Source organism: Nannospalax galili, unplaced genomic scaffold (genome assembly GCF_000622305.1).
Source record: "Nannospalax galili isolate Female #2095 unplaced genomic scaffold, S.galili_v1.0 scaffold186, whole genome shotgun sequence".
Lineage (NCBI taxonomy): Eukaryota > Metazoa > Chordata > Mammalia > Rodentia > Spalacidae > Nannospalax > Nannospalax galili.
The window spans coordinates 8,646,226-8,658,610 of record NW_008358774.1 but is presented as its reverse complement, the minus strand read 5'-3'; the positions used below and the strand labels follow the sequence as shown (position 1 = coordinate 8,658,610).

At 37.3% G+C, this 12,385-nt stretch overlaps 1 protein-coding gene across 1 annotated transcript; it reads right to left on the bottom strand.

Moving 5' to 3' along the window:
- Positions 1-371: 371 nt before the first annotated feature.
- Positions 372-1,449, bottom strand: LOC103724922 (trace amine-associated receptor 2). Its single transcript, XM_008822107.2, has one exon. The coding sequence runs from the start codon at positions 1,369-1,371 to the stop codon at positions 451-453; it is 921 nt and encodes a 306-aa protein (XP_008820329.2). The 5' UTR covers positions 1,372-1,449; the 3' UTR covers positions 372-450.
- Between the last annotated feature and the right edge of the window lie 10,936 nt (positions 1,450-12,385).

Genomic DNA, 12,385 nt, shown 5'->3' with positions numbered 1-12,385 from the left:
AGACTGGCCGTTTCACATTGTTCTAATTATTTGGAAACATATGCTGATTTAACCCTGCTATGGTTTAAAAAAAGAATTAGAACTAATTTTTGCACTTAAGCTGTGTTTTGATATCTTTTATTGAATTTCTTTTATTATTTTTTGAAGTTAGCATATGAAGTAATGCACATTATGCACAGTCCTCATTTTTACACAGATGTATCATTATACTTTGTTATTAGACAGTATTTGTTACAGACAGTATTTGTTATAATATATACATTATACAGTTGGGGGGGTGCATGTCATTTTGCTTTGTTCCTGCACATTTCCCTCTCCCACTGCCATGCCCATGACCATGTTCTCAACCATCTTTCCGGTCTTTTTCCTCCCCACAATAGTAATCCTTTGAAGCAACTTCATCTTTTAAGTACCAGTCTTTATGCTTCAGTTCACTCACACAGAAAAAGTCTATTCAGTTTCTTTTTGAATAAACAAATTAGTATTATGGAAATGTGAGCTGAAAATTTTACCTAACAAAATGTATTTAAGTGCTCTGCGAAACCAGGGATAGAAGAAACCATAAATTAAGGGATTGCATGTGGAATTAAAATACCCAAACCATGTTAAAGCATCAAACAGGATTACAGGTGTAGAGAAGTTCAAAAAGGGATCTAACAGAATTGTGAAAAAACAGGGGAACCAGCATAACAAGAAAACACCCATCACTATTCCTAAAGTTTTGGCTGCTTTTTTGTCTTTCCTCATTTGATTATTTTGATTTTCTGGCAAGTTATTGATTACACGAACATGTTTTTTGGATACTGCAAAAATCTTTCCATAAATCCCTATCATCATAGAGCTAGGAGTAAAGAAACCTGCCACAAACAAAGTAGTGCCCCATAGCTTATTGAACATGACTGGGCAGGAGCTGGAACACGCAACCAAGATGTCATAGCCTTCAATTCCATCAGCATAGGCCTCAGAGAAGACCACACCAAAGGCAAATGCTCCAGGGACAGACCAGCAGACCAGCAGCAACCGCTTTATAACTGAAATAGTCATTTTGGTAGAGTAATGTAAAGGGCAACAGATGGCATAAAATCTATCAATGGCCACTGAGCAAAGATGGAAGATGGACGTTATGCTAAGCATCAGGTCAAAACTATAGTGGATCTTGCAAAATGTAAGCCCAAAATACCAGCAGTTCTCCACAGATCTGACCATACTATATGGCATGATGGTGAATCCCAGGAGGAAGTCAGTGACTGCCATGGAGAGGATGAGGAAGTTGGTTGGTGTGTGAAGCTGTTTGAAGTAGGAAATGGAAACGATCATGGCCAGATTGCCAAAGACTGTGATGAATATTGCTCCTGCCATAAACGAATACATGGCAGCTCGAATTACCAAGGACCTTTCATTTTCTGGGCAAGATCCATTTCCATACTCAGAGCAATTGAAATTCTCCTTCATAAAAGCAAGAACATGTGGAAATTTGTGAGAGAATAGCTACGTACTCTATGCTTATATGTGTTTTCATAGAAAGATTCAAGAAAGAATACAAGAACCAAGGCAGACAATAATAGTGAAGTATGACTGACATGTCTTTCTCGTTTAACTTGACTTTATGACTTACAGAATTCTAACAATAGATTTAAATGAACATTATCTTTATCTTTTACTTGAATTAAGTTGCACCACCCAAACTTAATCTACTCTTACTTTATTATTCCAAGGCTTGAAATTAATACGTAGAGGGAGGAGGAGGAGAAGGGGGCAGGAGAGAAAAGAAGAAAGAAAAGAGATGTAGAAGAGAGGAAGAAGAGGAAACAAAGTTATTACTAAGTAACTATAATTAGACTTCCTTATGTAAATAGAAGAGTAGATGACTATTAGGCAAGGCTTATATTTCTTCCTCAAATGATTCTGAAATATATAAGAATTGGTTTGCTTGGAGTGCATTGCCTTATACATCTAGATTATTGGGTGAAAATAGTTTCACTCACATGTTCTATTATTTTTACTATGATTTGACCCTTTCTTCATCTTAAGATTGTTTTAAGGCAGAAGAATCATTGAGGTTTCCTTAACTATCTAGTAGAGCCATCCTCTTTAGCAAATGTCCAAGTGCCTGCAAGCATCACACCAGTCAGAACAGGAAAATCAGATGGTGGAGAACAAAGGATAACTTTCAGGAGACTGTTCTCTCCTTCCACTATGTGGGTTCTAAGAATTGAACTCCAGGCTTGACAGCAGACACCTTTACCCACTGAGTTATCTTGCCAGCCCTGATAGCGATTTTTATTTAATTAAAACAAGTTAGTTGGAGGACAGTGAGCAGCTGATACCATGGAACAGATCCACAGAAATTTTAACCTTCCTTTTCCTTCTCCTCTGGGACCCCAGTTCTAACTTCAGAGAAGAAATAGCCTAACTGTGTGACAGGGCACATTTTCACAATGGAATGGAAGTGGAGGAAGGAGCCATTGATACCTAGGACCTGGTGTTCAGGAGCTGAAGAAGAGAGCACAACCAAATTATGTTTAAGATCCCTGCCAGCAAATGTTTTAAAATAATATTTAAAGAAAACAAATGTATCCTATTAAGTTTTGTTGGTGGTAATTGGTTGTTGTGTGGTTTGGTTTGGCTTTGTGGTTTTTGATACATGGTCTTGTGTGGTCCTGGTTAGCCTCTAATGCTCTTGCCCCCACCTCTTGAGTTCTGGGATTACAGGTCTGCACCACTATGCCAGCCTAAATGATAATTCCATCCAAACATTTTCCCAGGCATAGTGGTACACACCTTTGAGCCAGGCACTTGGAAGGCAGAGAAGGCAGATCCCTATGAGATTGAGGCCAGCTTGGTCTACATAGTGAGTTCTAGGCTAACTGAGACTACAGAAACTGTCTTAAAAGCAAACAACAAAAAGAAAATCACAAGCTGGGCAACGTAGTGCATACCTTTAATCCCAGAAATCTCGAGGCAAGGGCAAGTGGATCTCTGTGAGATATGAGGCCAGCCTGATCTACGTCTTAAATGTAGAACAAGCATGTTATCAAATATAAATATCAAATGTTAGCCAAAATATCTCTCTGAGTGCCAGACCAGCTGTGGCTATAGGGAAACTTCCTTTCAAAACAAAAACAAAAACAATAAGCTTGTTTCCCCATAAGCTTCTAGGGTGTTCAATAAATTCTCAATTATATTTGTTTTAGCACCTAAAATTAGGATTTCTAGCATATTCTTCAGTACACGTTTTTAAAAACACGGGAAAGAGTGGAGACGTATTTCAGTAGCAGAATGTGTGCTTGCCATGCACAAGGCCCTGGGCTCAATATACACCTCAAAAAAGAAAGACAGAAATAACCCAAAGGGAGTTCCATTGGCTTATTTTACAATCACCTCACTTAGAAAATAAGCCTAAGATATGGTCATGCACCTTCTCCCTGGCTCTTACAGTCTTTCTGCTTTCTTTTCTATGATGGTCCCTGAGCCCTGGGTGGATGAAGTTTATTTAATATAGGAGTCCCGCCTAAGGACCAGCATTCTGCAGACTCTTAATATTTATGCTTTGGCTGTTTGTGACCTTTTATGTTCCTGGCCCTCTGTTGCTTCATTAATGAGAATTGAGAGGTGCATTAGTGTCTTCTTCTTTACCCCTGTTCTATGTTCCATGAGCCTTACGTGTAGAGGTTGCATTGTAGATCTGTCACTTAGGCCTGGGCAATTCATAGACAATGTCTGTGTGTGATCAGTTTAGTACCAGGTAATAGTCTCTGAGTGGTGCAAAATAAGTTTCCTTGATGAGTGGTGGCTGGGATATTTGTCTGTAAATATACGGTTGCATAATTTGCACATAGTAAGAAATCACATTGGTCTGGGGATGTGACAGTCTTAGAGGTTTTCTTTAAGATATATGACCACTACAGTCATGTGTATTTGGTTATGTTTACAGTACCACACTTGAGTTTCCTCCCATTGAGAGATTGTAAGAGCCAGGGAGGAGGTCCATGACCATATGGAAACAGAGTCCTACAAACTCCTGGGACCCTGCTCATATGAGTCTATCAATGGTGTCAGCATACACAAGTCCCATGCAAATTCAGACAAAAAACCCAGCCTAGAACTAGGAAAATGGACAACAGACCCAATCTTAGCTGAAGAAATATTGACAACTGATTACTGCTAGTGAGGAAGAGCTGATCTTCCTAAAACAAGGGACCACAGATAGGCTAAATAGACCTCAGTGGATGGACTTGCACTGAGGAATGTCTGGAGACAGTGACTTGACACAGTGGGCTTTAATACGGATGACAGAATATATGGGTTTCAGTTGGGGGTGGGGGGGGCGGTATGGGAGGGTGCCAGTGGGGATGAGGGTATAAAGGTGATTAAGATTGTTTTTTAAAAGGCTAAGATAATAAACCATTCCTGAATACATACACAAGGACTCTAAGTCTACCACAGAGATTCTTATATATCCACACATATAGCTGCATTATTCACAACAGCTAAGAAATAGAACCATCCTAGATGTCTATCAACACATGAATGGATTAAAAAATGTGGTACATGCACATAGTGGAATTTTATTTAGCCATAAAGAGAAAATAAAATCTGAGCTGGAGAGATAGCTCAGTGGTAGAGTAGAGAATACTCTGAAGTGACTGTAGAGATGACTCAGCGGTTAAGAGCACTGACTGCTCTTGCATAAGATCCGGGTTTAGTTCCTAGCAATCACATGGTGGTTAACATGTACTTAACTCCAGTTTCAGGTAGTCCAACACCTTCTTCTGGCCTCCAGAGGCTTTGCATGACATAGGCACACTTACATACGTTGCATGACATAGGTACACTTGCATACATGCACACAAAACACTCATACACAATAAATAAATACATAAATAATAAATAATAAATTTTAAAAAGAAAAATGAAATGACATTTCAGGAAAAGGCATGGAACTAGAAATTATTATCCGAACTCACATTTTCTCTGATATGCAGATCCTAGATTCTAACTTACAGGGAGTGTGAGTCATAAAACTGGAAACAGGACCATGATGGGAGAAAAAAACACACTGGTTGGGGCAGAAAAAAGTGGGCAACAGAATACGTAAGACATGAAAGCAGAAGAGAGGCTGTCAGGTGAAGGAAAGAGACTACCGTGAGGAGGGGAAGAAGGTGGAAGGGAGCATGGAGAACCAACAATAGCAGTATATGAAAATAAATCTCATTGCTCTGTATGCTAATTTTAAAACTAATTAAAAAGTAAAGCCAGGAGAAATAAATTCATTTTAATGAAAATGTCACAGGCACAATATCATTGTGATAGTGGCACTCCACACTAGTACATTTTAAGATTTAATTGCAGACTTCTTTGTGGTCTTGGTTTAGTGAATTTTAGATGACTCATCACCCTAAATTCACTCTTTGTAAAAGTCACAGTCCTTCTAAGTCTCAAATAAGTCTCAAATAATCAATTACTGAGCATGACTCAATTCTCTTTGGCATTCAGAAACTTCATTCAATGGACTTTACGTATTAGAATCAACTTCTTTGAAACGCATGGTGCCAAGTACGTGTATGTATTCCGTGTACATCTTTCACAGACCAGAGAAGGTTATTTGATGGGTTCATCAAGCAATGCCATTAATTCCATTTAAGCATCACCATTTCCCTGTGGGATATTTGGCATAATCTTGCATGTAAGATCTCTTTTCAGTTTAAACCTTTCACGGATACAAGATGGATCATCCATGAGACGTATAATGCAAAAACAGCATTTTCAAGGTTCTTATTTACTTAACCTTCTAACTGTAAGCAAGTATAGATGAACTGCAACAGAATTAAATGGAATGACTGGCCATTTCTTCATTACTGTTATGTCTCTACAGGTCACTCAGATTAAAAATAAAGACTGAGGGCTAGAGAGATGATTCAGTGGTTGACAACACTGGCTACTCTTGCAGAGGACCCAGGTTCAGTTCCCAGAACCCACATGGCAGCTAACAGCCATCTGTAACTCCAGCTCCAGGGGATCTAATGCCCTCTTCTGACCTTTGTGCACCAACATACATGCAGACAATACACTCATACACATAAAATAAAAGTAATAAAATATTTTTAAAAATAAAGGTCCAAAAAAGAAAAAAAAGAGATTGAAATATAAATAAAGATTGAATTGCTTACTCAATCCAGTTATTCCAGTAAATGTTAGAATTCTTGCTTTCCCCAGGAAAGTAATTAAATTTCACAGCCATGATTATAATAATAAAAATGGCTTTGTTACTGTTGTTTGTTCTAGTATGATCTCATTTATTTTTTTAAAAAATATTTTATTTATTATTTTTATTTTATGTGTATGTGTATTGCCTACGTGTGTTGTGCAATGCCCACGGAGGTCAGAAGATGGCGTCAGATCCCCTAGAACTAGAGTTACAGTTTTAGCTGCCATGTGGGTGCAGGGATTCAAACCCAGGTCTTCTGCAAGAATATTCAGTGTTCTTAACCACTGAGCCATCTCTCCAGCCCCCATCTCATTTCTTTTTATGTTGTCTTTTTTGTTGTCATTGTTGTAGTTTTTTAGTGCTTGTAATTGCACTCAAGGTGTCACACATGCTAGACTAGTGCTGTGCTACTGAGCTACCCCCTCAGTCTTACCTTGACTTTAAATTTGATTAGTGCTTCCCTGTTAAATATGTTTCTGTTGTAGCAACTTTTTGAAACTTTTAAATGGAATTTACTATGTCATTCTGCCTACTTTCTTTGTATCATTATTGATTTCTCTTGGTATCATGTCTATTAATGTTAATTGAATATTAACACATGAAATAATACATGTGAGTAGTAATATCATAATGCTTGGTGTACAATGAACATTATCAAAAACTTACTTCCTTCATAAGTAACTGGCCAGAAAATATTTTTCCTTTAAAAAAAAGGGGGATGTATTTATACATAAAAATCTCAGGTAAGACAAGAGGTAGTGTGTTGAAAGATAACCTGGGCTACATAACAAGTCCCTGCCTCAAAAAATAACCACCAGATGGATGGATGGATAGATAGATTAGATAGATAGATGATAGATAGATAGATAGATAGATAGATAGATAGATAGATAGATAGACAGATAGCCCAACTAACTCTACTGTAATTAGGGGAACACCTTCAATAAATATATTTCTTGGTCTTATGAAAACTCACTCTTTACAAGAGTCTAAGTATTCTTGTCAAGAGACCTATTACATTGTCAAAAGGCAGTACATTGTCCTTTTCCTATATTTAAAACAATCCGCCTTTCAGTAAAAACTCATGTTAGGTCCTGCTCCTTCAGCAATCTAGATTCTTATATATTCTCTCTGCACATGACCAGATGGAAAGGGAAGCAGGCAAGCACCATGCCGGTGCATTCCTGCAGAAACATTTTGCCTCTTAACCACAAAAACTCAGAGAGCAAATACAAATCTTTCCTTCATAATCCCCTCTGCACATACCTGTTTTACTGTAAAAGACTCCATTTCAGATGGCCTATGGAAGAAAATTTTCCTCCTCTCCACTACCTTTGAATGCTGATGCCAAAGCAGATGTGAATTATGTCAATTGTGCTGCTTTATAATGTAACTATTAGTCTCAAGGGCATTAGAGGTGGGGACGGGGAACAGCCCTTGCCATTCTAAAGTTTAACAGCTTAAATGACACTAACCTCTTCCTGTATCTTCACAGGAATTTCTGCTTCCCCAAGTTTTCAGAACCTGCAGCACTGTGGGGGTTCTAAGCCTGCTATTAAATAAAGGCCTTAACAATAAAACTGAACTGCTGAGTTATCAGTGGCTCCACAGAACAGTAATCCCAGCCACACGTGCATGGAATCAGTGATCTAATGAGAAAAGCTGGCTAGGTCTCTTCCATCACATTAGGATAACTTCTGATGGTCACGATTGATATGTATGTCACATTTCTTACTCTGCATGGTTTTCTCCTCTACTGTTCCTTTCTTGGTCTGAGGATACAGCTCAGTGGTAGAGCACTAAGCAGTATGGAAGGCCTTGAGTCTGATTCTTAGCACTGAAAAAAAATTACTGATTTTATTCCTTTCTTTCCTTTGCATGAATATGATACTAAAATAATATATCTCATCAATGATCTTGGGACTGGAGGAGTTAGGAATAGTTATTATCTCTTTAAGTAACTTCCATGACCATGCCCAAACCCCTCAGATACTACCTGGTTTAAATCTATTCATGTCTATTCACAGGTGCCCATAGTTGTGACTTCTTTCCCAATATAAAAGTTCATTTTCCATTCCTGGGATAGCTTTAGGAAGCAAGATACTTCAGACGCAGGTGAAACATAACCCTGGTCACTATGAGACACCAGGTTTCTGCTCCAGTTTAAACTATAGATAGTCTCAGTAAACTTAGCTATTTTGGTATCTTCTTTGAGTATATAAAAAATGAATAGTTACATCGAGAACTGAATTTTTTGAAGGGCTTACATTTGGCTGACTACACTTCTGTCTCCTTTTTGAAATTCTTAATGACATTTTGTTGTTTGTTTGTTTGTTTGTCTGTCTAAGACAGGGCCTCATTACATAGCCCCAGCTAGGCCAGAACTCGCTATGGAGACCATCCCAGACTAGCCTCGACCTCACAGCTGTCCACCTGCCACCACACCCTGTCCCTGATATTTAATCAAGGAGCTCTGCATTTTTCATTCTGCTGGATCCTTGCAAAACATGTAAATGGTTACGGCTTGACCTTTCTCTTTCTCATGAGAAGGAACTAAAAAAATCCATTTTTTTCAATTCAGAGCAATTCAATTATATTATGTCATAATAAGAAAAATTATAACTTTAAAGAAACATGTTCATATATCTTCCCCGATGTTTACCAAGAAGTTAGCACTTAACTTTTAATAGCTAACAGAAGCATTACCACTCAAGAGTTCGTCAAATGTTTCATGGTTCTGTATAGAATCATACAAGCATTCTTGGTGTTGAGAATATAGCTCAGTGATAGGGTGCCTGCTCTAGATTTAATCTCAGTACTACAAATAGTAATAATAATCTCTAATAGTTATACAGATTGGAGACAAGTAGCAGAGAAATGTTAGAATGTATGCTTTTAAAGGACTAAGGAGACTAATAGAGCCAGGGGAATCAGTCTTTCCCCATTCTCCTTTGAAATTCACGATACTAGAATACATATAAAAAACTGAAATACGGTATCACCTATCCATAATCCACTGTTCATATCTCTGTTACCCATAGTCTAAAAATCTAAGATGGCAATTTTCAGAGGTATACAATACATAAACTTTGAATTGCTCACTATTTCTAAGTAGCGTGTTGAAATCTCACGCCATCCCTCTCCATTCCCCTGGCCGTGAATCATGCTCTCTCCAGTGTATCCACACAGTATACATTATTCATCTGTTAGGCTGTCTGTAGTTATTTCAGTTACCAACTCTGCTGCTGAAGTATCATGGTACTTTTGTTCAAGTAGCACCAACCATGATATAACAGCCCAACACTGAGCTGCAATGCTTGTGCCATCTGCCTCCCTTCATCTCATCACGTACCATCACATGTCCTTACAAGTTGGGTACAGTGCAGTAAGATATTCTGGGAAAGAAACCACATTCACATAAATTTGGCTACAGTATAATTGTTTTCTTTTTAATTATGATGTTGTTAATCTCTTATTGACTCTATATTAATCTTTATCATTGGTATGCATATAGAAAGGATAAATAGTATAATAGGGCTCAATAATAGTGGAAGTTTCAAGAATCCACGGAGGGATCTTGTATCTTCTGTAAATAAATAAGGGCTCCTATATGCCATTTTAGCCCAGCTGACTCTAATGAATCCTAGACCTTTCTTGAGTGTAATAGATCCTGACAGCATAGAGTACCAATGATGCAGAGTTGGTATCAAAATCTGAAAACAATATGTGGTGTGTCTCAAATAATATACATGTCTAAGCCCCAGAAAATTCTTCTAATATTCCTCTCTAATACTCAAGACAAGATTTAAAAATAACAGCATTGGGGCTGGAGAGACGGCTCAGCAGTTAAGAGCACTGACTGCTCTGCCAGAGGACCTGGGTTTAGTTCTCAGCACCCACACAGTGGCTAACAAGTGTCCTTAAGTCCAGTTCCAACGGGCCTGATGCTCTCTTCTGACCTCCAGGGGTGTGCACTCACATGGTAAACTTACATACATGTAGATAAAACACTCATACACATATAATAAAAATAAATCCAAAAAGGTTTTTTAAAAAGAATAACAGCCTTGTGATGGCTATAATGTAATGAACACCGTCTCTCATCTCATTTTCTCTTTCTCTACCCTTAGAAGCTAGAGCTTCCCTTCCTGGCCCTACAGCCTGCCACCTGTACGTGCAAAATTAGATGTACCTGGAACCGCATACTTAGAGCGGATGACCACCTATTTTTAACACTGACATCTTGTGGCAGCCTCAGAGAACTGAGTATGAATTTAGTGCCCAAAGACCCAAAGAGAAGACCTAGAGGAAAGTGTGAATAAATAATGCAGAGTTTTTTACCTTAATTTGTACCTCAAGCTTGAGTACAGGAATAATTGCTAACCATAAATGTTTACATTTTAATGGAATGCAAATCTACATAATTTGAATAAATGAATCATGACACATGCTGTACTTCTTCATTTGTTTATAACATAATGAGCAGGATGACATGACTGTGACCGAGAACAACACTGGCTTCATACACCTGGGTGCCCTTCACCTCAGACAAATGCTCCATTCAATTTTGTATTTGTCATTTTTATTCTAACAAGTGAATAAAATATAATATGCATTTATATAACTAAATCGAAATATATTTTGACTTGTTTTAAAACTCTTTATGAAATGAGTCATGCCCCTCTTTGCCTGCTGTAATTTTTGTTCTTATTTCGCCATTCAGCTTTATGTACCTACAATTCATTCATTTCGCTACTGTAAAACAAATCTGATTTCCCCGTTTTTTAATCAATGGTTGTTTGAATTATTTCCAATTATTTTGCTATTATGGGCACTGTTTTCTTGAACACCCTTGTCCAAGTCTGCTAGAACACATATTCAAGATTTTTTTTGTCAACATACATGAAAAAAATTGTACTATCAGGAAGAGTATATATGTACATTTTTCACAAGACAAAAACAAACAGTATTCCAAATGGCTGTATTGATTTACACTCAATATGTAACAACCCTACTGACCTACATCCAACCTAAGAAATTTTCAGGGTTAAAAGTTTGACAACATAATAAGCTAAAAGTAGCTCTTTATTTTAGTCTTGATTTGCATTTCCCTGATTATTAATGAGGTAGGATCTTTATTAATATATTTCTCGCTCTTATTCATTTTCTTTTCTGTGAAATCTTGGCATTTCATTTGCACATTCTCCTTTTCTTTGTGGTTTATGGAAATTATATTATACAATTAATAATAGCCTTTCATACGTTAAAAGTGGATGTAGATTCTTTCTCAGTGAATGCTTGTCTTTTCCTTTGTGGTACTTTTGAATAAGCAAAACTTCTTTCATATAGCTCAATTTCAAAATTTTACTTCTGTGTGTGTTATGTTAGTTAAGAAAGCTACTCCCCCCCCCCAGCACTGGGGTTACAGGGCTGCAGGATGATGCCCACACGTGGGTGTTAGTGATCCAAACTTGGATCTTCATGGTTGCAATACAAGTACTTTGCTGGCTGAGCCATCTCTCCAGCCCCACTTGTACATTTTTTGACAGCTTCATTCTATGTTTCTCTTAATTTTTATTTGTATTTTTTTTCATTTAATTTTTATTAGCTTGCAAAAGAATTGTTCAAGAAAACTCCATGTCATTTGTAGTTGGTATCGGTGGCATGTTCTATTAAACCTATAAAGACAAACTTATTCAGGACATAGAAAACAGTTGATTTTCCAGTTAACTTTATGAGACTAGCACAAACTTGATACAAAACCTGACAAGAATTAAGGATAGGGCAAGTAAAAATTAATTTTACTCAGAAGTACTGGCACAAAAGTGTCTAAACTCATGAATTATTTGTGGAAAAATAAAATTTTGCCTTTGTTGGCTTATTCCATGAACAGAAACATGGTTTAATACTTTCATATTAGGACATAATTTAAACACTGCAGTATCAGATTAGGGAAGAACAATTATTTGATTATCTCAGTGGAACATGGTAAAACTCAAATCCATTTATACTTTTAAATAAGAGTTCTTGGAAAACTGGAAAAAGAGACCGTTTCTTTAACAAGATTAAGAGCATTTATAAAAAAGTTTTAAAAACACAATGTGAAAAGCTTATTATTTTAGGCTGTTATACAGGGTTTTTTTTTTTTAATTTGTCCTCAAAAGCCCAGCAGCAAAA

Coding starts and splice junctions, on each gene's coding strand:
- LOC103724922 (XM_008822107.2), bottom strand. CDS start 1,371: ATGTATTCGTTTATGGCAGGAGCAATATTCATCACAGTCTTTGGCAAT.